The following is a 26,309-nucleotide window of genomic DNA, read 5'->3' as shown; positions in this document are numbered from 1 at the left end:
TTCCTGGATATATCAAGAGGGAGATCTGGTGGTGTTTCTAAAGTCTGTTATGAATATGTGAGTTCTCAGTCCTTGTAGAGGAGAGGATGAACTGAAGGCAACCTGTATATATCCCAGAATTAGCCAGTGGAGTGGTTCCCTACACAAACAGCTATTCAGTCTATGATTATTGTACAGCACAGGGCAGTGGTTTCAGAAGGTTGTTTCATTTTGGTTGGAGGAGAAGTTCGAGTGTGGAAATGGCCCTTTTTATTCCCCTGTACTAGTACATTACTGGGCTTCTGAGAATATCATCAATGGTGGCTGAGTCAGATGTCAAAATAGGCCATTAAATGCAGGCCAGAGGATGGTCTTGTGACTGTTCCTCCACAGGTATCTTCTTTCTGGGATAGCTGATGGGTCTGTTCTTCAGTTTCTCCTTGTGTCAAATAGTTGTCATTACTACAGTATCTTTAAAGTGTGCTAAAAAGCAGCTGAATAAAGACAGAGCTATATATCAAGAAGGACTAGTTAAAGAAACATAAACCATGGTTTACCTAGGCAAACCTTCATTGGTATTTGACATACTTTGCTCCCAGGCTTCTGAATGTCTTGAAGGTGAGGATGAGGCTCACATTCTACTTTCCATCCTGCAAGCTGATCATGAATACAGGAAAAGAACAGTGTACCTGCACCCACAAGAACTGCTGAGGAGATGCACTATGTCACTCTGCAGTGGAAGAGGTTTCTTGAAAGGTAGAGTCTTTATGCTCAGATGCACCACATAGCTGAATTTCAGCTAACTGGCTACCAAAGGATAAACAGTCCCCTCTCTGCTAATTTGGCAGACAAAGTAGTAGACTAAGTCCCTTGAGAAAATCCCAAACAATAAAGTTCAGATAATTTACTGTTGGCCATAGCCAGAAGACAAAGATGCTTACTGCTACACTTGCCAGTTTGTTTGGACTGCTCTGCAGGCTGTAAGCTCACTAGACCATGATCTTTTTCCTTCATATGCAAAGCTTCTAAAATGAGACTCCACCCTCTAAAGATGATGTAATAAATAACTGTCTTCACCAAGTCCTTCATGAACCACAATTTCGAGATGCAGCCTTTTTGATTGTAGAGGCAGCTTCCCTCGTTTCCACCCACTGAAATTACTACCTGCTATTAGTGATTACCTCGTATTTACTTCGTGGGTGGAAGCCTGGAAACTGAAAAGCTGGTCACATTGTAGACTTCTCATTTCACATAGGTGGGAAATGAGATATGGATCCCCAAATGTTCACTCTAATTTGACACATCATACACATATTTCCTACCATACATCAAGATATGCTCATAAATAATTCAGCTGCACTTAAAGCAACATATGGGTTTATCAACAGAGGTGATTAAAAACAACTGAATTGCACATTAGTTCCTATGAAATCAGATGAAATTTAGGAAAAATATAAAAAGATAATACCTCAATTAGGAAATGCTGAAGTAGTCACTAACTATTCAGAACACTACTCTGATTCAGTAGCTGCTCTCATAAAAGAAAAATTTTGGGTAAAGTATTCCCTCCACCCATTAGGAATTTGAATAGTCCATTTCTGTAATTCTTCCAGGTACCTAGTATATTCTACGTGTAGTATAATCCAGTACCAGGCTAGCAGCTCCAAGAAGAGCAGGATCTGCTAGATTTGAGACCACCACATCCACAGTTTTAACAGAGGACAGAGCCTGTCGATTTATCACATCTTTGACAGCATTAACATAGTGGCTAGCTAGAACTCCAGAAAGGATCACAAGAGAGGGGTTCATGGTGTGCAGAATGTTCACAACTCCAAGGCCTAATGCTGTCCCAGCTGAAAACATAAAATGAAAAGAAATTAAGTAGAATACTCAAAGCAGTCCAAGCATCAGTTGTTGAAATAGGTCTGTTAGCAGTAAATGACACTGCCAGGAAAGTGTTCTATTCCATACGGCAGGCAGTTTTGAATTTATGTTACCAGACAATATGAGTTTGCCATTAATTTTTCTTTCAAAAGTAAAAGAAAAAAAGGCAATTTTATTGCACAATAATGCATTATGTAGTGATATGGATGTGAAAGACAAAGCAATGCATTACCACTCTTGTAAGCTAAGGGAAAATAGGAAAGCATTATTGTACCATCTTAGTGCTATCAGCTATGTATGAGGAAGAGGACTGTGTTTAAAGCTAGTAAACCAGTAAAATATCCATATGTAAATTGCCTTTGCTTGCTCAGACTAGCCATTCACTTGCCTACAATGAAATTTCCCCAAATTTTCCAATATGAGAATGTTGAGACCTCACTTTTTTAAACTGGTCTTTGCAGAAACTTTTCATCCTCTCATTTATCGGAACAGAGACTTTTAATACACACTTCTGCTCACACTTCCTCCAACATTTATATTTAACATTTCATTACCATTAGTAATATTATACAGAGAGGTCCTCAACGTGTAGAGTTGTGTTGTAGTGTTACAGTGCATTACCATTTCTGTATCCCCAAAAATCTAATTCTGGGAGGTTTTCACACTTTGGGCTATGTTCTCACCTGTTCTGAGAATGCTGTCTGCTTTTGTGTTCCCAAGTTTAGCTGCTTGAATGAGATGTGCAGCACTAACAACCTCCTCCTTCTTCATTGACATTCCTTCTACTAAAAGCAGATCCTCTGTTTGAAGAAGAGAGAAGCCAAGAGAAAAACATGGTGATGTGGGGAGTCAAGAAATTGAGGGTGACAAACAGCAGATCTTTACGTCTCTTTTACTCAAACACTGAAGCCTGAATCCTGAGCAATCTGTCTAACCCTGAGTTTAGCCAAAGCAGTCATATCCACATTATTCAGGGAACTACTTGTAGAAGCAGGGCATCAAACTCAAACAGCTATAGTATGGTAATTCACTAGTCTTGTCAGCCCCAAAAGTTAATAAAATAAAATAAAAATGTTCTTCAACTTATCTAAGACTGAGAAGCTATTGCTGAAAGACAATCACTGTGAAACCAAACCTCACAGAATGCCTGTCAGATTACCTTACAGCATGCTTAAGAAGGAGAGACTAAACTCTACTACATGCTTCTGGTAATTTTGAGACCAGTGGTTCCAAGCGTGGCTTGTGTGGGTGTTGCCATCACTGAAAAAGAACTTTATTGTACTATGCAGGTAGTGGCAGCTCCTAGGTTGGCCATACACAGGAATCCTGTACACTTACTCTCATCTCCTAGAAAAAGATGGTGGGTCTATTTTTCTTAATATCATCTTTGCAAGTTTCTCCCTGTACTGCAATTTAGTAATCATGTTTTCAAAAATAAAGTATATAGATACCATCATGCAGTTTCTTAGCTTCTCTCTGTAATGCTATTCCAGAGGCATATGCTTCTATACATCCTTGGCTACCACACAGGCATTCTGGTCCATCTAAAGATACAACAATATGCCCAAGCTCAGCAGCACAGAAAGAACTGCCATGGATCAATTCGTGTTGATGAACAATTCCGCCTCCAATTCCTGCAAAGATATGAAAACTTCTACCATTAAAAAAAAAATAATAAAAAAAAAAAGATAAAATACAGTTTTTAAAGGCTCCAGTTCTTCAGGACATTGACATTTGCTTATTCTAATACAGACAAGATGAAATATGCACCATCAGTGGTCTTCTGTACTGGAAATCAAAAATTACTGGTTATTGAAGAACTGTTCGTTGTTGACACACCTAATAAGCAAGCTCATAGCTCCCTCCTATTCATGTATCTATCAAAATGGTATATAATGCTTCTCCTTTCTTAAAAAGCCTATGGATGGTATTGAACTACTATGACCGATCTTTTAAGTTTGTGAGTCATGCTCTCTATGCACAAAACTAACCTTTCCAAGTGGCCTTAAAATTTTGCATTTCAGAGGAGGTGATGTAATGCTGTATTTAGACAGCTAAACCTGTGTGCTAAAGAGCCAGAACACTTAAATCTGCAATCCTCTGCTGCTCCTTCCCAGTCCCTGTGTGGGGATTCATCAGCTAGTTATAGCTAGTTATTATTGCCACCATTCTAAAGAACTATATACTTAACAATGGAAAAAAGTTACCCCACGTTTGCATTTGAAATATAATAAGCATCATCTCTCATATTTGCTTGCTTATCTTCTAGATACATACCCTGATCTGGCTTTTATTTCTGCAGCTGGAAGAGAATTAAGTTATAGAGCTGAAAAAAGCCAAATTATTCCAGCTAAAGTGGCTCAGATTTTCCTTATTTTGAAAAAATGGTTTGTCTGCATAGCTCTATCAGCAGAACTTCTTTTATCAGGAAGCTTATACTATGCAAAATGTTTCATTTGCCAGAGTAAATTAAGAAGTACCCTAAAAGAAACAAATAGATATAGTGGCAAAAGGATTTTTGGTTTAAGAACCTAATATATTAGGGTTTTGCAGGCACAGTGGTGGTGTTTATGCTTTTAAGATCATCAGAGTCTCTGAATGATGGTGCTGGTATTTTGACTTAGGGTTTCATTGAACTATAACATACCCACCTGTACCAGTAATGAGTGTTACAAAATTTTCTACTCCTTTTCCATGACCAAATTTCCTCTCTGCTAGAGCAGCACAGTTTCCATCATTGTCCACCCAGACTGGCAGGTGCAGAGCATCAGATATTGGAGTTCTGAGATCCACAGAGCTCCACTCCTGAATGAGTTTTGTAGAGTGAAGCACAATTCCTTCTCGAGGGTTTACCCGTCCCCCTGTGGAAATACCTAAGTCCCACAAATACAGGAAAGAAAAATCAAAACTAAGTCTGTGTAATACTTTAAGTAAAAGATCTATTTTTCTCTTTACAATGACAAGTATTTTTATTTCTAATACTAGGCTTTGAAGCAGAGTGTGAAAGTAAAAATTTCTAAGTATTACTGGCAGTGCAATTTCTGACATGTAAAAATAATTCATAGAACTCCATTGCTCTAATCACAATGCACCTGGTATCTTAAGAATAACTAGATGGATAATGGTTAGTGTTACTCAGAGAGCTAATGTTCCTACTTCAAGCAAGATTGCAGCAAATCACTTAATACTTGTGTTTCTTTTTAGTCATGTATGAAAGACATACAATAGCAAACTGTACAAAATAAATTGTTCAAACCCTGGAACAGCAGAACTGTCCTGAAATTTGCTGTAACTCTCAAGATTTAGAATCACTAAAAATAATTACTGGACTTTGAGTAGTGAAAATACACTCCAGAAAAAAACCTCCAGAAAAATCAAATCACTGTGTGCAGAGATTTCTCTACTGAACAGAATAATGGCTAATAATAGGCACTATTTGCCAAACCAGTTTTCTCTAGCTGGACAAGCTTCCAAAGTTGATGGACTCTGGCAGGACCTCTGAAAAGTAGGCCACTCTGTTATGGAGGTATTTAGCTCTAGACAACAAAATTTGAACATTTTTATCTATTATTCTTGTACAGAGATTGTGTCACTTATCTAAACATATTCAGAAGAGAGTGTCTCAGGGTTAACATTATAATACAAAACAGCAGCACAAAAGCTACAAGACAAGCAGCTGAATTGAACATTAAAGCTGTAAGACCCCCAAAAATCTGACTTTTTAAAGAACAAATAATCTGAGAACCTGTCAGCAAGTATCTAATAGAAATGACATTCCCAATGTCAATCTGTGAATCTCCCTAGGATTTTAAGAATCAAATGTTTATTACAACAAAACCTTATTTAATACTTATTTGCTAACTCAGCAATAGCTTAGTAAAACATGTCTACTTTTTCTAAATGCCATAATTCTGTAATTGATGTAAACAGCTATGGGAATTAGCAGAATCTATGTCTTCATCCTCTTTCCTCTACTATCAGCTCCAGAAAGGTGACTTAAATACTGCCTAATAGCAGTAAATAGATAGCTCTGACAAGTACCTCTATGTAACACTTGTGTATAGATCTGAGTCTCCTTGTGTTTTGTAAAAGTGAAAAAAAATTAATTCAGTAACAGCTGCTAGTGTTCTTCGGGCCTGATAGCCTTTACTTTTCCCTCATTTTCATAAAGCTGTTTTTAATATAAATGTTTTGTTTTCAGTGAAAAAAAAACCAACAAAAAACCCAAAATTGAAACTAACTGCAGAGGTGTTTCAATCTAGACTTATTTGATCATGAAGACAAATAGATGTTGAATTTTTTTTTTACCCACAGTCCTACTTTTTAATTACTCTGCAAACCTGTTTTGTATTAGTGGGAGTTCTTCAATCGAAGTTATGCTTATGTAGCTAGTGAGTGCTGACAGCAGTTTATAGGACTAAAAACAGGAAAACACTTTTTTTCATTGCTTTCTCTTAGTACCTCTTTCTCCTTATTCATTTCCCATGGTTATTACTTCTACCCTTATCTATGATAGCTGGAAGAATGCCAGTGTAACTAATAAAAAGAAGTCCAGGATTAATTAAGTCCATTCCTTCTGCTCAGTCTTGCAAAAATTTCTCCAAAGTTACAGGAACTCTCCATCTTACAATTATTAGCCTTAACAAAATTACTAGAATCTAATACATTAATTATTCCTATAGGAATTATATGTCATTCTCTAAAGAGAATTTTCACTTTCAGCTAGTATTCTGATTCAAACTATGAGTCTGAATGAGGCAAAGAGCAGCTAACAAAAATAGCCAGCTAAGAAATTTCTTATTCTGTAGCACAGCTTTTCCACTCATTATTCAGTAATTGAATAGTAAGCAATAAGTCACAGAAGGAAGGGGGCTGAAGAATAAATAGAAATGTAAATCTTGTAAAATGACAAACAAAGGGAAGTTTTTTCCCCATATATAAACCTCTATAAACCAGTTTATGGTTTCATTATCCTAATAAACATAGCTGACTGTAAACTGTTCTTAGATACTTGCAATAGCGACTACCGCAGAGTTTACCATCTTTTCTACAGGAACTATGAGGCTTTCAAGATTTAGCATTTGGACACAATAAAATAATCTGGGTGGTTAAGTCATGTGTATGACCCAACAGATAGTCTGAAAGATTTGATTTGATTTGAAGGTCTGACATATTTCTTCTTATGGTTTTGTGTACTTAACGTTGTTTTATCATGAAACTGAAGAAGTCCTGTCTGGTATAAACACACAGTTTAACTTGCAACTCTACTACAGTGTAAGTAAACCAGACATAAACAAAAAGGCTGCTTTCCTCTCTGTTAGCTGCAAATCTAGTCTAACATTTTAGCCTTTTTAGTCTGCCCTAGTGTAACTGAGGATTCCGCTGCACAGTTGATCCTAGCCATAAGGAAAGGCTTACAGACAACAGAGGAACCTTGACTCAGCTGCAGTTGTTTCAAGAGCTGTTTCAATATACACTAAGCATCTGACTCACAATTCGGAGACTGCAGGGAGCTTCAAAATCCATAAAATCTATATACCGCACATTTTAGATACAGTTTAGATATAACTCAGCAGATTGCTTTCATGGCTGTTACAGACTGGGGCAACTTCAGCCTTTATAGTCAGCTTCTCATTTTCACAAACATTTAAAAAAGTTTTTATGTTAAGAATATAACTTAAGAGCTTAAAATACACAAGATCTGTTTTAAAAAGGTGTTTTACATTAATCAGTAGTGGTTTCATTTCATGTTGAAAAACTTAGAGGAAGAGACAAAATTAGTATTTGTTAACTTACCTACTCCCAAAATTCTGCAGTTCACGTTTACTGCCTCAGATGCAGCCTCTACACACATCTTTAGAATTAATTCTAGTCTGTCTTCATAAGTTTTAGGGTTGAGCTGGGTATACTTCTTAACTATTTCACCCTAGAAATTAAAAACAACAAAACACGCCCCATAGAAATGTACTTCTTGATGAAATTTCTCTTCAATTTAAACTACAGGTCAACCTGAAAATGGAGTCATAACTTCTGTCTTTTAAAAAAAATACAGATGCACGCCTTAGATCTTTGTTCTACAGGCTGTTCTGTGCAAGATTTCTGACAACTGTGGGAGACAAGATTGCAAGATTAGGCATTACACTGCTTCTGTAATCAGCCTCCCCTGTCTGAAATAAAATATGGTAAGGAACACATGGACTGTGTAAGGAAGTATCACAGGAACTACTGGAACTGTTGTTAGAAGCAAACCGTGATAAAGCAATGCACTTAAGCTCAAAACTATGAAGTGTTAAAAAAAGGTAAGAGAGTAACAATTGCTAAAAAGTAGAGAAAACCCATAGTGCTTGAAGAAGAAAATGTTTCCAGGTTGACTACATGAAAGTTTTGCATGGTGTCAGACTGCTCTTTTACCAGCAGGAGGACAGTCAGCCAGAGAGAAATGCTAGAGATTTTAACGCAAAATTTACTATTCTTTCAGGAATAACTTTTCTTCTGAGCAATTATACTTCTGAGCCGCTTCAATATTTCTGGGGCACCATCTACTGTGATGTATGTTGTACAGGGGACAGAGGGTCCAGGAGGAAGGGATTATTTTCAACCCTAGGAGTCATGCAGTAGTAATGAAAGCATTCATTATGCATGCCTGAATCTGTGGGTAGTAAGGAACTTAACGTGATGTTAATATTGCAGGATTAGGCCAGGAAGCTGCAGAAGATATGCTGCTTAGTGATGTTATTCTCCGTATTATATCCTCAGTATGCTACAATATATCTAAGTGAACAGCAGTGTATTAATACAACTAAGCAAAAAGGAGTAACAAAGACAGTCTATATGCAACATGGCTGAGTCACTGTTGCCAAAGTAACAGAAAATTCCAAGACATCAATGGTTTGAGTATTAGATCCCACCATCTCAGCATCACATCAGCAATAGGGTTTGGGGATTTTTATGATATTTCCTCTTCACTTTTGGTTTCGAGGGGGAGGGGAATCAGAGGAAGTTATTTTGGAAGACAAGGCTGCAGCAAACATTATCAGACACAACAGCTTTTAAAAGGAGTTTTTGAAAACTCAGTTCTTCATGAAAAGAAAACTACACCTTCAACTCTGCCATTCCCTGTTAAATGCTTACATCTGTTGTGTAACTTTTATTATGAAAGTCTGATCCTTTTCACTCTGACTTGCTAACATTTCAACTTTCATAAATGCCACCTCAAGCTACACTCTGTGAAATGGAAAGGATTTTTTAAATTTCTATTTTTTCCTGGCTGTGTTGGCAGAAAATGTTGTATCAATTTTACTTCTAAAAAAATTATACTTTTACAAGTTTTCTTTAAGACCTTGAAGATCTGCCAGACACCTCCTTTTAAATGAATGCCAAAATTCTGGACCATATCAGGTCAATTTACAGAGCCCTTCATCTTTCTGCAGGTAACTTACTTTTCTTTCTGGGTAACTATGTCTAACTGATCTAGTTATCTGGAAGTATGCAGTGTAACAGTAGGAGTAATTATCCAATACTGTTCAGAATAAAAGCCAAAGACTTCTCAAGATGAGCTTCATTCACATCTTTTAAGTGCTGCAGAGTTCAGGATTTTTATGGGAATTTTTCCCCCAAACAGGAAGATGGGTATCTAAATGAGTTAAAATTCTTCAGTCCTAACTATCCTTTGATTTATCAACCTGGATAAGAATTATTTCAAATATTTTTACACCATCACCAAGTAATTTTTAACCCATAAGCTTGAAGCTCACAAGTTTAAATAGAAATTTTGTGTTTTTTTAATTGATCTGGATAATTAGCTGATGGTCATGGGTGTATTTACTTGTTTCACTATAAGATGCCCTTGCAAGTGATCTGGCACCAGACTGATACTGATGCCATTTTGGTAGCCTCACTTGCTGTTTTTTAAGACTTCAGTTTTTGTTATGTTTGCCAAGTATGAACTTTCATCTTTCCAAGGTAGCTGTCAAACATTTGTAATATGCTGTCTACGGCAAAGCTATGCAAGCAATGCATACTTATTAGTGCTATGACACAGGCAAAGGAAAGCTTCCGGCTGTGCCAGTACCAGAGAAATGGCTTGAGGAACTTCTAAGCATGGAGACCATTAAATCACACAGTATCCCTAAATGTGAACATCTCTCCATACAGCCTTTACAAAGCTGTAACTTCAAACCTATTTCAAGTGGGTTACTTTTACAGGAAGAGAGGCACTTCAGACACAAAACTCACTCAAATCTTTAAAGTCTCTATGAATTCTAGTGTATGTATATCTAGCTGTATGTACATCTAGCTGGATAATCAAATTCTACTTACTCTGATGATAGTACTAAACCATCAAGCACCTTTTTTCATACATCAAAGGACACAGTCAACATAATGAAAAAAACCAAACCAAAAACCCCAATATGAATTTTAGAAGATCATTACACAACTCAAATCCACCACCCTTTTCCATACAAGATCAACAAACTATAATTCAGCTGGTTTTAAGAGACCTTTTTACACCAGTTCCTAGTATTTCAGTAATGAAGACACTTATACCCTTCCAGACTATCTATTCCAGTCTTCTATTGCATTGACAGCTAAGCTGGATAATAAGAAAAACTTCAAAATAATTTTCCATTCTGCTGCTTTAATATTTTACTACTTGTTCATGCACAAGTGAATCTGATTTTTCTCTTCACAAAAGTCTTCCACATATCTGAAGGCTTTCCCCCTCCCCCAGTCAGTTTCCTCTTCTCCAGACTAAACAATTCTAGTTACTTCAACTTTTCCCTGTCTTCCATGTCTGTAACAATTATTGCTATTTTTCTGCTGATTCTCTCTCCAATTGATCTATATCTCTGTGGTGTGATGCATTTCAGTGAACATTGTTCCAGCTGAGGCTCAGTACTATGTTACTGATTATGCTTCTATGCAGGAAGATACTGAGAATTTTTGATTACTGGCTGTTCTTCTCCTGGTAGAAGAGATGCAAAATTCTGTATCCTGAACCCACCCACCATGAACCCACCACTCTCCGTCAGTAAATTGTTTTGCTAGATGCTGGTTGTTGCTCAAAATGGTTCTGTGTGTCCATTGCATGGCTGTGTAAAGCAGCGGGGAAGTAAAAAGACTGCTCTTGGAGCCTTTTCCTTTTTTGCTTGACATATAAAAAGTTGCAGGGTGAACTGAGTCACCTTTTACAGGGAACCAACACATCTGAGAGTTGTCCTATTTTTCAAGGTCTGTATGACTCCCACAGAGAGGGAGCAGCTAGGACCATTCACCAGCAAATGGGCTTTGCTAGTTTAACAGCAGCCTTGGAAGAGCAAACCAGCAGGCAAATTGTTTCAAGACTGTATGAGAAGTGCAACAAATGAGGGAAAATCTACTTTACCCCCCAACAGCAAAAGGCAGTAGGACTGCTTTGTTTCGGAGCTCTTTTGCATCATCTGTAGGAACAAAGCCACAAAGCCCAATGGAGTTTGCAGAGGATATCTAAAAGCACAACAGAATATTTACCTTCATACTGACAATTGCTACTCGGAGATTTGTTCCGCCTAGATCCACAGCCAGAGCACTCTGTGTCTCTAGAATATGGTCAATATCTTGAGAGATATTATCTTTGACAGGAGGAAAACAGAATTTCTTTTGCAATGGCTCTTTGAGGTCAATAGATTTGAGGAACTTCAAAATCCTTGGAACAGCATTACCATCTCCATATATTTTTGAGCTATAAGATGAAAAAAAATCAATTTAATTGGAAATAATATTGCAATCTATAAAGTTCTTTGTATGACAGAAGGCTGTAACACTGTGTCATTATAAAATTAATATATTGCTTCTATGACAATACTGCAGCTCACACTACTTGAGTCTGTCATGGAATATGGTAGATAGTGTCAGTTTTTTGAAGATGACACAACAGATTGTGCAAGTTGGGCATTAGCTCCACTTTGGAATACGAAACATGGAATGTAGAAAACTGGAAAGCTAATGATGCAAGAGAAAAAAAAAAGAGTTTAATGAAAGGACCCACATAATAAAGCTCTAAAATTATGGAAAGTTTATGTATGTGCTACATGTCTAGACAAGATGTACTTATCACACAGATGACAACTACGTAACAATAAATGGTACATTCATGTCAGTTTGCAACATCTAAGTCTGGTTTTAAAATATCATCGTACATGGTGTCAGACATTTGGTATTACAGAATTCCGTTTTTTTACTCTATTGAGGTTCTTAAGAAATACACTTTTGATTCTTGTCCTTAATTAGACAGATATTATCTCTTGAAGTTTGTGAGAACTTATACGTTAAAGAAGTGAGGGTCAATACTGTCTGGCTGAAGAATAACAGAAAGCATCTTGCTATAATCCTGCAGCTCCCCTGAAAGCTTGCAGTCAGGACTTGCTACATATCATGCCTGAGGTCAATCCAGCTTTGAAGTACTGTGTCCTTCAGGCACAAGTCAGGGGTAGGCAGACAGGATGTCCTCCCCCATGCTGCTCCTATGGAACAAGCTCTCTTAATCATGCTAGTCTAAGCTAGCATATGACTTTTGTCCTCTTGACTTTCTGTTGGATGTTAAATTACTAGTTATATCAAAACACTACGAGTACCATTTTGCTCTATAAATACTAATCTGCACACCAGACATTGCACTATGAATCTGAATGAGGCATGTGAAATGAAAAATAATTTGTAACCTCAGATTAGTGCATTAAAAGCACTCCAATCAAATATGATGAACCACCTCAAGACTAAATGCCTTTTACTCTACTGCTTTAACATCTCCTCCAATGAAGCAAGATGAATGTACTTACCATGGATACTGTTTACCAAACTGCAGCTGTAGAGCATGCAGAATCTTATCCTGTGTATCAGCATCACGAACATGAAGAACATTTTCACCTAGATGACAAAAAGTTAACATAATAGGTCAGCTCCTCAAATTACATTAGAGGATAAGAACTGCTTTAGAAATTAAGAAATATTATTTGTGTTTGCTCTGGCAGGAAAGACTCCAGCCAGATTGACGTTGCTCTTCATCAGTTGTTATGTGCCTCCCTTTGCTCCCAGTAAAGCAATGGTGACTCCTACGATACACTGTCATGCATCACAAAACACTAGAGAGTAGAATATTAGCTTTCAACAGAATTCTATTATTAAACTTAAAATGCATGAATGAAAACAGGAAGTAAATGGCTCTTTGTGTCCTATCTGCATATCTGTGAAATACCACAATACAGTCACTTCTTGAAGTGGTGAAGAGTTCATATTTTTTAAAGTGAAAATTTGATACATGTCAAACATCAAACTAGCTATAAAGGAAAACAATTAGTTGCCTATTCTGCTCAATGGAATCCACTGCAAATGGAGATATATTTTAACATGTCTATAGATAAAAGCCTCATTATCTTACGTAAAACACACAAGCAACACTAACAGGAATAGCCAGCGAAGCTTTAAAATTGGTCAAAAATTATGTTGCACTGATACTGCAAGATGGCCTCTGTCAAGCATTCATTTGACTTTATCCTGTGGAACAAAAAAACCTGAGAACCATGAGGAAATTACAGTAGTTAAGCAAACATGTACCTGTTTCTCTTCCTGTCTGACGTGTCCCCAAGTTGATGACAGGTGTACCAAACGCTCCCACCTCTCTGACACCACAACTGCTGTTACCAATCATACAACCAGCGTGAGCAACTAGTTGAATGAACTGGTCAAATGGGACATGTTTTACTGCCCGGAAATTGGGATGATGTTCAATGCCCTTCTTCCTCATCACCCGAACCATCTCTTTGCTTCCTACAGAAAAAACAAGAGAGGTAGAATAAACGATTCAAGTTCTGTTGTTAAACGGGAAGTCCAAACATGCAAAGGAGCTAATAGCTGTTCATTGAGTTGCCCAGTCTGAGTTGGTTTTGTTCTTTTTTTATCCTCACAGTGTAAGCTGCAGAGCTGGGCACATAAGCCCAAGCTTGATCCCAAAATCCACTGCAAAAATCTTTTTGTAGTTTTTAGTTAATTTAAGAGGCACTAATAGTGCTTCCATGTGTCACACAGCTTCCCTTCATCTTCCTCCCCACACTGAAAAGATGAAACGTCCTCCAGCAATGTGAACATGGAGATGCAGCGGATGGACACCTGATGCTGAGACCATCCAGCTACTTCCATCTGGCTGGAGGTTCTGGGATAAAAGCACTCCATAAGAACCAAAGTATGCTTTAAAGACAATCTGTTATGTGTGCCTCTGTCATGAAGGCATTTTACTTACCTGCATCCACATTAGGGAATAGAACAAGTGTTCTCTTGTTGAAGGAGATGAGTGCATCTAGTGTCAGTTCAAACATCTTTATGGAATGTTTAATATCTGTGGTTACAGGATGTTGCAGAGCAACTATGTAATCTCGGGTTTTGACATCTTCACCTGTCCAAATGGTGCCCAAGAAAAGTTTTTTTTTATTGGCATAGAATAGTAAGAGGAAGGGAGGACATACTTTTGAAACTAGCAATGTGAAAGCCTTAACAGTCAAGGCACTGAATGGGATATCTAACACATAAATTTCAATGCTACAATAAAACTCAAGGGAGTACCACTAGGATTTAGCTTGTTACTTGCCTCTCTAAGCAAGTCTTATAACTTTAGAAACCACTACCTAAACCCTAACAAACTGTTAACTTGCAGGCCTACCTCTAGAACTTTGCAAGACTATACCAGAGTCAAGAGCATGTTCTCACACCCGTATAAATCTGGAATAACATGAAAGCCCTGAAGCTGCTCAGGTTTTATGTCAATTCTCCATCCTCAAGCAAAGACTTCATTCCTGTTGCTTTTTAAAAAGTCAGTCATACTTGTTTTAGTACATTTGATAAAAAAGTTTATCTGCAAAATATTCACCTACTGATCTAAGAAGATTCCAGCTTCCAACTACACAGGCTGATGTGCCATATAGGAGATTGCTTTGTCAAAGATAAAAAGCAAACACAAAACCCCATTGTTTACAGGAATTATTTGTAAGTAAATGAATATGAAACACCAAAAGCCTTTGGCACATGTTGCCCTGTTTCAGTGCATTCATCAAAAGAATGATCATAATATAAATTCCCTTTGATTTTTTTTAGATTAGCCCTGAAGAGCTCTGATTCTATTTAAATACATCCTTTACACCAAAATAACTGTTCATGCAAGACTGTTCTGTTTTTAATTGTTCAGCTCAGAGAAATTACCCATTTAAGAAGTTATTTTTTTTATTTGGCAAAAGGACCAGATGTGTTTACTAGGACAGATTCGTAGCTTTCCAGCTATACACGGTAGAACACAGATCAAAAGAAAAATAAAATGTAGAAGGAAAGAAATACTAGATACTATTACCAAATACACTATTTTTTGAGAAGCAGCAGGTCGATGCTTGATAATTATCTCCAATTAAGCAAACTTAAACTGACTAGCAAGAAGTCCGTCTGTTTCTTTCCTGTACTTTTCTCAGAGCCACTGGTCAACAGATCCCACAGATCTGTAACCTAGTTACTGAGTTTGTCTGGTGTTGAAAGTCATATGAAAAACATAAAAAGTAGACTGCTTACCTAGCCACACACGTATAATACTCATGTAGTCCTTATTTTTGGCAGAGAGAAGCTTGTCATATGAGGGACAGCCTGCTAAAAGGATGCGGTCATGGTCTTCACACATGGCTATTAAATGCTGCTCTGCACTCCTTGTGCAGCACACGTGGTAATGGGCCAGTTTGGTTATAGCGTGTCTGATAGAGTCATCAATGGTCCCACTGACTTCCCCACCTTCAATGTGAAGAATGCGAATATTCATCAGGGCTGCAGATGTGGCCAGGGCCAAAGCATCAAATCTGTCCCCATGAACTATCATTATGTCAGGTTTCAGGCGGTTCAGGACATCCGGTAACTTGACTAATGCAAGGCCCACTGACTCCACCATAGCTGCCTCATCCTCCCCTCTCACAATTGTGTGCAATCTTGTATGAATATCGAAGTCATCTTGTTCAATCATACGGTAGGTATTACTGAAGGCAAGAGAAAAAGGGTTAGAGTAAATACAAATTGGTTTTACAGCAACATAGCTTGACAAAATAACTGCATATTAGAGTAGTTGTACTGAGTTTGAACAAAGGCCTGCTTATCACATCTCCTTCATTGAGGAAAGTAGTTTTTAAGATTTTAACAGAATGTTCTCATTCATATCAAGATCGTCCCTCATACTCCAAGCATCAAGTTTTTCTAGACATCTTTAATAAGGAGTTAAATAAGAGAAAAAACGCCCAGAAGTTTTCCAATTTTGTCTTCAACCCATCTGACACATTCACTGTCTTATTCAAAGGATTACACTTTTAAACTGATTTAAATCTGATTTAATTTTCATTAAATCCACTCTGCACATTAAATCACATTCATTAAATCACACTCTGGAAATGAAAATCTCACGATCTGCAAGCTAAGCAAAGATAGCAAAGATAGCAAAGATAGCAAAGTGTTCCAGCTCCAGTAAAGAAGCAATCTCCATTCTGTGTAACTAAAGAAAACTCTATCTATCTACTCAATTCTGCTCACTGCTGTAAGACACAGCATATTTTCCTACAAGTAGCTAGTCAGGTAATTTGTTTTTTTAAAAAGGCAAGTCCTTTTTATGTGACTGAGTGAAGCGGCTCAGATTTTTATAGCATAAACTGCATTACATTCCCAACTCCATTTACAAATACCCTTCATAGACCTGCCTTTTTCCCTACTATGAGCATTCATCTCAAAAAACTTTCTTTTCTTTTCTTCTATAATTCTTTCCCTTCTGAAAGGTCAAAAGCTAGGGAACAAACAAGACTGCATTTTTGGTATTTTGTTTCTTTTACTATCCTCCAAATGTTTCAGTAAGAAACATTTCGCGGGATCACTATCATTTGAATTCTGCTGCTGTTCATTACCCTACTCAAATCACTGGAACACATACGTTTTGAAGACCCGCTAATTCTCTAGGATCCCCCAGATTAAGGAGTGCAGGGCTAGGTCCTGGAAAAAACCCAAGCAGTACCAGGGTTTAAGAATACTTACCACAAAGCAACTAACAGCAACAACATTTGTCAGATCAAAATCTCTATTGCTTTGTGTGTTACAAATGACTTACATCAGAGAGACAGGGGTTAAACACCTTGGAACTGGAAAAGTAGTATTTCATATTAGTTTGCACAAGTCTTGCAGACAGCAAAGGGTTCAAGACTATAGAAAAATCAGGGCCATGTTTCTCCTCTTCAGCAAATGAAATGGGATTACCTTATTTCCTCAATCAGACAGAATGGAATTCAACATGCTAACCTGGCAAGAAGTTTGAGAGGGTTTTTTTGTTTGTTTTTTTAAATCAGGTTATTTTTGTGGTGTTGAATTCAACTTGCTATGTCATGTTATTAGATGGAAACAACATCCAGTACAAAGCAACGAACAGAGCACTATACTGAGAATGGGCAGCAGTGGAACTTCCTGTCTTAGTAGTTTGAGATAATACAACTGCCTCGCACCCTAACTTATAAAGCGCCAACATTTCTCGTTGGAAAGTCCAAAACGTGTCTTTACTTGAAGATACGCATACCATTTCTAAAAGCTCAACAATGCTGATATACTGCAAGCCTTATGCTAAAGTCTGATTTTGACTTGCAAAGTAAGCGTCTTCCTATCTATTTCACTTACTGGGCCCAGTTTGGTACATGCAGCCTGAGCAAAACCAACCAACCAACCACCATAACCCCAGCAAGAATATGTATGCTGTTCCTTCTGCCTTTTCCCCAGCAAATAGGAGAATATTCACCTAGGATATGGGAAGTCCTTCCAAAGCAAGGGATTTCGACCAAGACATTCCATCCTCCCAGGCAGGTGATCTGACTGCTTACTTACAGAGTGTTACAGAGGGGACCCTAATCTCTCCTGCCAAACCATATCTAATACATCTATCAGTTATTCATTTTGTCAGAAAGAGACAACCACCCTTTCCTTCCTCCACAATCCTGGAAGTAAGAACAGTATTCCCCTAGAATATGGAATATATAAGCACTTTCTCCAATAACTATGCAAAGTGGAAGAGCTGCAACTTAAAATGACTGAAGATTATCTTTCCTCTGTGAAAATTAAAAACTGCAGCACATTTTCACTTGATAATCACCAGGTTCTTAGGGAAATCTGAATGGAGTTTCTCACTTCATATAGTCCGTGATCCTGTTGAAGACCTGAATTACACCATTTACACAAAACTTTCTAAAATTCCAAGATTGGTTGAAAAAAACAGAAACATGCAATCTCAGAAGGAGCTGCAAAATGAAATAAAATCTAAACAAAAATTTTAAAATTTTGTTGTGTACATGACAAGGATTTTGCCACCTAACATTCATGACTAACACGCCAGAAACCGATTGGCAGATACAAAAATTCACCTTACCCATAATCATCAATCAGGTGGGAACCAAGCACTACAACATCAAGCTCAAAGAACTGTGGTTCTGCCTTAATACCAAACATAATGGGAGCTAATTTTGAATAATCAGCACGGTTGCAAGTAGCAACACAAACACGGAGTTTGTGGTTGTTTCCATTCTTCTCCATGACTTCCTTTTGTTTCTGTTTTGAAAGATTCTTGAAATACACTTCCTGAAATAATAGGGGGGAAAAAAAAAGAAGCATTAGTAATACTCTTTATAGTAAGTAAATGGTGCACTTCACGAACAGCATACACAAGTGCAGCTCAGAACTGTGGACACATACTAACTCATCCATTGATGACAACTGATACCTTACTGTACCTATCATTAGAAGATTTTAGAAAAGGACAGATTTTTTTTTTTTAGTTAAAACTCACTTAATTTTAATACCTCTATTTCAATAAATAATGTATAAAAATTCTATATAAACAATATTTAAGTATTATGAAGTTCAACTGTAATTAAACAGTAAAATGACCTTTTCCTGTTCAGATGGAAACTTCTGTATAATGAAAAAATTATTGATGCCTTAGTAAATGAAAGAAAAAAATCTCACATTCCAAAACAACACAATGGAACGAAGTGCTAAAAGATACATCCACTGACAGACTCTGAACAAAAAGAGAAAGTTTTTGCCCAAGTCAGTTTATGTATCTGTTAAACACACTTTGGTGAGATAAAGTGAGTTAAACATTGACTTCTAAACCCTTCCATACTATTTTGCAGGCCAAAGTACATCAAGATATTCAATAATACAATATTAGGTTGCAATAAGACAACAACTTTTGGAGACAAGTAGACAAATAAGGATGATGATTATCATCAGGCAATTTGGAGGCTATTGGAAAAAAAAAGGGGTTCTGACAATTGAAATGTCACAGAAACCCAGTATTTTTACAAGAAACATCAACAGTTACTGTAACAAGACGTTTTCTCTAATCCAATTCTACAGCTTGTTGAGTAGCTGATTAAACTATGTAATAATTTTTAACATTTACCAATCCTCCGTTTACTATTTTGCCTTTCTGGCTTTTTGCCATTGTTTTTTTCATTTAGCAATTGGAAAAAAACATTTTAGAGAAAAAGAAAAATAAAAATACAATAAAAATACAATACAGCGGAGAGGAAACAGCCTCAAAGGTCCCTCGTGTGTGTGGAAGATAACTTCCTGACACAGCTGGTGAGTGAGCCAACTAGGGAAGGCGCCCTGCTGGACCTCTTGTTTGCAAACAGAGAAGGCCTGGTGGGTGATGTGATGGTTGGAGGCTGTCTTGGGCATGGTGATCATGAAATGACAGTTTTTGATTCTCAGGGAAGTAAGGAGGGGGGTCAGCAGAAGTGCTACCCTGGACTTTTGGAGGGCAGATTTTGGCCTGTTTAGGAGACTGGTTGGAGTCCCTTAGGAGGCAGCCCTGAAGGGCAAAGGAGTCCAGGAAGGCTGGACATTCTTCAAGAAGGAAATCTTAAAGGTACAGGAGCAGGCCATTTCCGTGTGCTGAAAGATGAGCTGTCATGGGAGAAGACCAGCCTGGCTGAACAGAGAGCTTCGGCTGGAACTCAGCCAGTTTACCTCCAAAAAGAGGTTGTTTTAGAAATGAGAAAGCAGTGGTTCTGTTAGATCTGAATCTAGCTGATGCAGTTTCAGGAGAGTTTATGGCCTTTGGAAGAAGGGGCAGGCAACTCATGAGGACTACACGGCTGTCATGAGGTTATGCAAGGAGAAAATCAGAAGGGCCAAAGCCCAGCTGGAACTTAATCTGGCTACTGCTGTAAAAGACAATTAAAAATGTTTCTATAAATACATTAGCAACAAAAGGAGGGCTAAGGAGAATCTTCATCTTTTATTAGATGCTAGGGGAAACATAGTGACAAAGGACGAAGAAAAGGCTGAGGTACATAATGCCTTCTTTGCCTCAGTCTTTAATAGTCAGAGCAGTTGTTCTCAGGGTACCCAGCCCCAGGCGCTGGAAGACAGGGATGGGGAGCAGAATGAAGTCCCCATAATCCAAGGGGAAACGGTTAGCAATCTGCTATGCCATGTAGACACACACAAGTCTACAGAGCCGGATGGGATCCACCCAAGGGTACTGAGGGAGCGGGTGGAAGTGCTCACCAAACCACTTTCCATCATCTGTCAGCTGTCCTGGATAACCAGGGAGGTCCCAGTTGACTGGAGGTTAGCAAATGTGATGCCCATCTACAAGAAGGGCCAGAAGGAGGATCCAGGGAACTACAGGCCTGTCAATCTGACTTCAGTCCCGGGGAAGGTTATGGAGCAGATCAGCCTGAGTGCCATCAGGCGACATGTGTGGAACAACCAGGGGATGAGGCCCAGTCGGCATGGGTTTATGAAAGGCAGGTCCTACTTGACTAACCTGATCTCCTTCTATGACAAGGTGACCCGCTTAGTGGATGAGGGAAAGGCTGCGGGTGTTGTCTACCTGGACTTTAGTAAGGCCTTTGACACGATTTCCCACAGCATTCTCGTGGAGAAACTGGCTGCTCATGGCTTGGACAGGCGTACTCTTCGCTGGGTAAAAAACTTGCTGGATGGCCGGGCCCAAGAAGTTGTGGTGAATGAAGTTAAATCCAGTTGGTGGCCAGTCACAAGTGGTGTTCCCCAGTGCTCAGTATTGGGGCCAGTTCTGTTTAATATCTTTATCAATGATCTGGATGAGGGGATTGAGTGCACCCTCAGTTAGTTTGCAGAGAACACTGAGTTGGGAGGGAGTGTTGATCTGCTGGAGGGTAGGAAGGCTCTACAGAGGGATCTGGACAGGCTGGATTGATGGGTTTAGGCCAATTGGATGAGGTTCAACAAGGCTCAGTGCTGGGTCCTGCACTTCGGTCACAACAACCCCATGCAACGCTACAGGCTTGGGGAAGAATGGCTGGAGAGCTGCCTGGCAGAAAAGGACCTGGGGGTGTTGGTCAACAGCCAGCTGAATATGAGCCAGCAGTGTGCTCAGGTGGCCAAGAAGACCAATAGCATCCTAGCTTGTATCAGAAATAGTGTGGCCGGCAGGACGAAGGAAGCGATCATTCCCCTGTACTCGGCACTGATGAGGCCGCACCTTGAATACTGTGTTCAATTTTGGGCCCCTCACTACAAGAAGGACATCGAGGTGCTGGAGCATGTCCAAGAAAGAGCAAGAAGGCTGGCGAAGGGTCTAGACCACAAGTCTTATGAGGAGCAGCTGAGGGAACGGGGATTGTTTAGTCTGGAGAAGAGGAGGCTGAGGGGAGACCTTATTGCTCTCTACAACTACCTGAAAGGAGGCTGTAGCAAAGTGGGGGTTGGTCTCTTCTCCCAAGTAGCAAGTGATAGGACAAGAAGAAATGGCCTCAAGTTGCAGCAGGGGAGGTTTACATTGGATATTAGGAAAAGTTTCTTCACCGACAGGGTTGTCAGGTACTGGAACAGGCTGCCCAGGGAAGTGGTTGAGTCCCCATCCCTGGAGGTATTTAAAAGGCATGTAGATGTTGTGCTTAGGGACATGGTTTAGTGGTGGACTTGGCAGTGCTAGGTTAATGGTTGGACATGATGATCTTAAAGGTCTTTTCCAACCTAAACAACTTTATGATTCTAAAAGCCTATTAAAAAAGGATACAGCAGTAACTCCCCAAAAATAACCCAAATTTCTTCTCTCTTCAAACAGAAACCACTAAGTTGGTAGCAGAGGGTATCAGACCAGCTATTTCTAAGTTTTTTGTTGTTCTCCTTCCAAAAATAACTGGATTTTAAGTAAGCACCATCCTTTTGGTATGAAGTCTAATGTTATGTCAGATTTTTACTCCAGTTTAATGGCAATTAAACTTCTTCCAGATTAATGCACAAGGATTTCTTATCTCTGACTCAGATAGAGCAGTATCAATCTCTCTACAGCTTTTGACAGCTAGGGAAGCTCTTTCTGAAAACTGCTATGCAAGCATGACAATACTGACATCCAATTTCATGCCCCTTTTATATTGCATTTATTGTTTTTCACTAAATTTTTAAAAGAAAGGCTATTGTAACATCGCACTCTTACGAAACTTAGAAAATCCAGCAACTTTTCAGATTTCCCTATTTTTAACACAGATTAGTTTAGGTTTTATAACACATAATGAAACCATGTTTTGGTATAATAGTCACGTTATGGTGATAAGGAATCTGTCCCAAGTTGTCAAAGGTAAGAGATGTTTCTAGTCTCCACTTGCAATCCATTATGGCTCTGCAAAACTATGACTGGCAGTGATGATTTTTCTAGTTTAACTCCAACAACCATGATTCCTGAGAGAGTAGTTTACACTGCCTTTCAGAATGAAACTGAAGTGGCAAAAAGCAAAGACGTCTGCCATGACTAAGCTCATAAGAAATGGCATTTCTCATTTACTCAAGCAAAGCAGCTATGGCTATGGTAACCAACTTCAGTAGAATAGATGCAGCCTGGAATTTCAGCATTTGATTACTATCATGACAATTAAGCTGAGTTCTATGGATTTAGCCAAAAAGTAACAGATATTCTTTGGTTTACATTGAGCCCCTTCATTTGAATTTACATTTGAAGCTTACTTCAAAAGTAGTATCTTAATCAGGGTCAGATGATAATCCTTCAGGCAAATTAATTATTTCCTCATGCTGAAAACATTTGCAGATACATGTGTATATGTCTGTTTTAATTTAATCTTGTCTTTCTTTTTGTCCAGTAGGCTTGAAATATTTTAAATGTATGTAAGAAATTCAGTACCTCATGTTGAAAATATAGAGAAAGTACTTAGCAGGATTTTAGATGCTGCATAAAGGTAGGTCAGAGAGCATGTTTCCCTGTATCATTGAGTTAAACCTGAAACCACATTAGCTAGATTCAGATCTAACAGAACCGCTGCTTTCTCATTTCTAAAGTAGCCTCTTTTTGGAGATGGTTCTGAGCAGGACATCTTTTCATTGCATACATAAAAACAGCAACTAATTCAAATAAAATCATGTTCAAGATGTGAAGGCCACTTCTGACATCCCTATAAGCTTGTCTTTGAAACTGCATGAATAATGTTAATATAGTTAGAAGCAAACCTCTCACAAGACTCTTCAGTCACCCACTGCTGCACACATATTCTACACTATATAAACTGAGAAGCCAAAGTAAAAGGGCACAGAATAAGTTAGTGACAAGAGTTAGCTTACCCAAAGCCTGCTTACTCCAAGTTACCTTCCTGAATCAGAACCATCACTTCCCCTCTGACAAAGCAGTTCTCTTTTCATTTATGCAAAGTAGGCTTTTAAGAAGCAGAATAGTTTTGTGTCCTCCTTGATCTTCAAGTAGTGTCTAAAATTCTAGAACCTTTCAATCCAAATCCAGAAAATACCATGTCCTAAAATAGTAAGTCTGAAAGTTGTAAAAAAATAAAATCTCATGGTTCACCAAAACTACAGATCTACCAAAACTGAATTGCTAGATCACACGTCTTTCTGGCCGCACAGATCACATTTAATTGTAATTGCTCTGGACTGCAATAATGGTCTCTTGAAATAATTTTGGAGGTAGATGTAGAGATATTTCAAAGGCATATGAACTGACCAGAATCAAAAGCAATTCATGCTATTTGTGCATTTCAACTTCTGTTAACATTAGGTTTCAGTAAGTCCCAAAGCAGAATTATTTTTAGTATTGCCTTAAACCTCTGTAACACAATAGTTTCAAAAAGTTGCAAGTAAGCCACACACAGGCCTTGCAGCAGACACAGTTTTTCTATTGCTGTCAGTTTTAACACATTTTTCTGAAGAACCAAAATATTTACCCTAGCAAAAGGACTATTAACAATCCAATACAAGTGTTAACTACATGGGGAAATTTACCACTAATTAAACCAGTTTATTGTTTTTCAGGTTAGGTTGGATGATGATTTCTAAAGAAACATGTGATGTATTTCTACATCACAGTTTAAAAACAGACAGAATAGCATCTTGACTCCGACCAATTCTGAGCCTGCAAATGCAGAAATAATTCTGTATTTTCATACAGCATTCATTGTCAACGAGTAATGGCAAAGTCCCTTCAATAATTAACAATATATTCCTTCAAGCAGAGCTGTAATGTCCTAGCTATATAATTTTAAGCTTGTTGCCACTATGATTTTAGAATTTATTAACAGATTTTGCAGGCTAATCACCTCTTTTCAGAACTGTTCACTGAAATTCTGACAAATAATTAATCGCTAACAGTTGCCTATTAGTTTCTAGGTGTTTGATTATATACTGAGTTTGATCTACACAGCCTTCTCTCGTCTGGCATCTTCCTGTTCCAAGGTCTACTTCTTCCACCTTGCTGGGACTAGTAACCTTCAGCAGAAAGGAGAAGAAATAAAACAGTGTTCCATGAAGGACTACTTGAAATAATTAATCTCTACTTGTTTTGGTCTACTGCCCTTCCATATCCCACCTTAAGGCTTTTAGACTAGTAGAGGTTCAATGACTTTTTAAGATGGGAGAATTCTGGACCAGATTTTACAACAACCAAGTAGCAACTATTTCTGTTAGCAGTCTCAAGTGCATGAGACACCCCTTTATCAGTGTTTCACAAACAAATGATACTACCTGTATATTCTACATTCACATTTCTAAAGTGATGATTTTCAAAATCAAAGAGTCTGGAATACTCCTCTTTACAATATCTACACTCTGCATATGCCTGTGTGCTTGTGGAGTCGTTCGATCTTCCCACTTGCTTTGCTGTGTGATATGCATGTAGGTTATTCTGCCCAAATCTCTTCCCACACCACGTACTAGTATGTGTATTCATGCCACCCTCCTTTACCCACAGTACCATTGCTTCCATATCGCCTGTATGCACACACATCCAGGGCCTGTTCCTGTGGCCCTGTGCAGGTGACCGTATACAAGTGTCTTTCAACAACCCCGTTGAACACATCTTTGCAAGTGGAAAAAGTATTCTTGCTATCACACTGCATATTTGTTTCTTGTATCACCCTGTGCACCTATTATGCTGTGCTGAGGTGTTAAATCCTTCCCACCATTTTCCCCCATGAATGGGATCAACCTCTTCACTGCCTCCCTTCCTTGTGTGCACGTGGGATCACACCTTCTACACCTCTGAAGTATACAGATACATTTATTACCCAAGTCCAGGGTCTGCCCTTCTATACCTCCTTTCTTCCACACCTGCGAAGTACCATTCCTGCTGTACACCCCCAATATACACTAGGACACACCTCTCCATGGAAAACTCTTCTGCCACGCAACATACATGTGTGCACACACCCGCGTGCAGGGTCAAGTCCTCTAAGGGCCTGTTAAATCCATGTGTGCAAGGCCAGTCCCTCAACACACCTCCAACACGCAAAAGTGCACACGTGCCTTTCTGTGGACAACCCCTCCATTCTCCCCGATTTGCACGTGTATACACCCACACCTACGGCCATCCTCTTTATTCCCCCGGAAAAGACTCATGCGCACGTTTCCATCTGCAGGAATTACAGAACTCTGTATCTCCCCAAGACACATACGTGCCTTGGCACGGCCGCTCCCGCTGGCCTCCACAAGAGACCCGCGCTCGCACCCCCCGTGCAGGCCCAGACGCCTCGTGCCCCACCCCACACGGCTGCACACGCTCCGCGCCCAGCTCCCTCCCTCGCAGCGGGCGCATGCGCCCCCTCCCCGCCGGCTCGCCGCGCCGCGCGACACCGCCACGCCCAGCGGAAGTGCTCTTTCCGCCTGATGACGCCCTGGCGCCGGGGCGCGGCCACCGGCCGCTCTGCAGAGCTCCCGCCCCCGCCCCCCCGAGCCGTTGGCCGGTGCCCCGCGTCGAGCCCCCCGTCCGGCAGGACGACCGGAGCGGCCCCGGTCCCTCCGGGCGCCCAGGCACCCCGCGCGGGCCGGGCCGGGCCGGCGCGGCCCCGCTCCGCGGTCACCTCGCTCCGCGGTCACCTCGCCCCGCGCCGAGGCCGCAGTGAAGACGCTGGAGC

General features: G+C 39.3%; 2 protein-coding genes across 9 annotated transcripts in view; one reads left to right on the top strand and one right to left on the bottom strand.

The window, feature by feature from the left end:
• The window catches only part of CLTA (clathrin light chain A), a 34,815-nt gene extending 20,861 nt beyond the window's left edge, over window positions 1–13,954 (top strand). Inside the window, exons 5-6 of one of the 8 annotated variants that reach the window (XM_082337050.1) lie at window positions 579–735; window positions 7,944–7,962. In XM_082337050.1, coding sequence (XP_082193176.1) covers window positions 579–690 — 112 coding nt within the window. In that variant the 3' untranslated portion in view covers window positions 691–735; window positions 7,944–7,962. Of the gene's footprint in view, window positions 1–578; window positions 736–2,583; window positions 3,284–7,943; window positions 11,033–13,926 lie in introns of those variants that run through there. The other 7 variants (XM_082337049.1, XM_082337048.1, XM_082337047.1 and 4 more) reach the window with 7 other exon arrangements.
• Window positions 699–26,309, bottom strand: GNE (glucosamine (UDP-N-acetyl)-2-epimerase/N-acetylmannosamine kinase). Its single transcript, XM_082337041.1, has 12 exons — window positions 26,256–26,309; window positions 18,308–18,516; window positions 15,448–15,899; window positions 14,138–14,290; window positions 13,456–13,668; window positions 12,681–12,768; window positions 11,374–11,584; window positions 7,660–7,789; window positions 4,515–4,736; window positions 3,315–3,497; window positions 2,547–2,663; window positions 699–1,832 (listed from the first exon to the last, which is right to left on the bottom strand). The coding sequence occupies exons 2-12, from the start codon at window positions 18,469–18,471 to the stop codon at window positions 1,597–1,599; spliced, it is 2,169 nt and encodes a 722-aa protein (XP_082193167.1). The 5' UTR covers window positions 18,472–18,516; window positions 26,256–26,309; the 3' UTR covers window positions 699–1,596.

Source organism: Platalea leucorodia (assembly GCF_965183815.1).
Source record: "Platalea leucorodia genome assembly, chromosome: Z".
Classification (NCBI taxonomy): domain Eukaryota; kingdom Metazoa; phylum Chordata; class Aves; order Pelecaniformes; family Threskiornithidae; genus Platalea; species Platalea leucorodia.
Note: the sequence above shows the minus strand (reverse complement) of the source record. Positions and strands in the feature narration are given on the sequence as shown.

Excerpts from the sequence above, each read along its gene's own strand:
- GNE (XM_082337041.1), bottom strand. The coding sequence starts at position 18,471 with ATGGAGAAGAATGGAAACAACCACAAACTCCGTGTTTGTGTTGCTACT. Across the intron at positions 13,669-14,137 it reads ATTCCCTAATGTGGATGCAG|GAAGCAAAGAGATGGTTCGG; the intron begins GTAAGTAAAATG and ends TTTTTTCTGTAG. Across the intron at positions 2,664-3,314 it reads AGCTAAGAAACTGCATGATG|AGGATCTGCTTTTAGTAGAA; the intron begins GTATCTATATAC and ends TTCTTCAAACAG.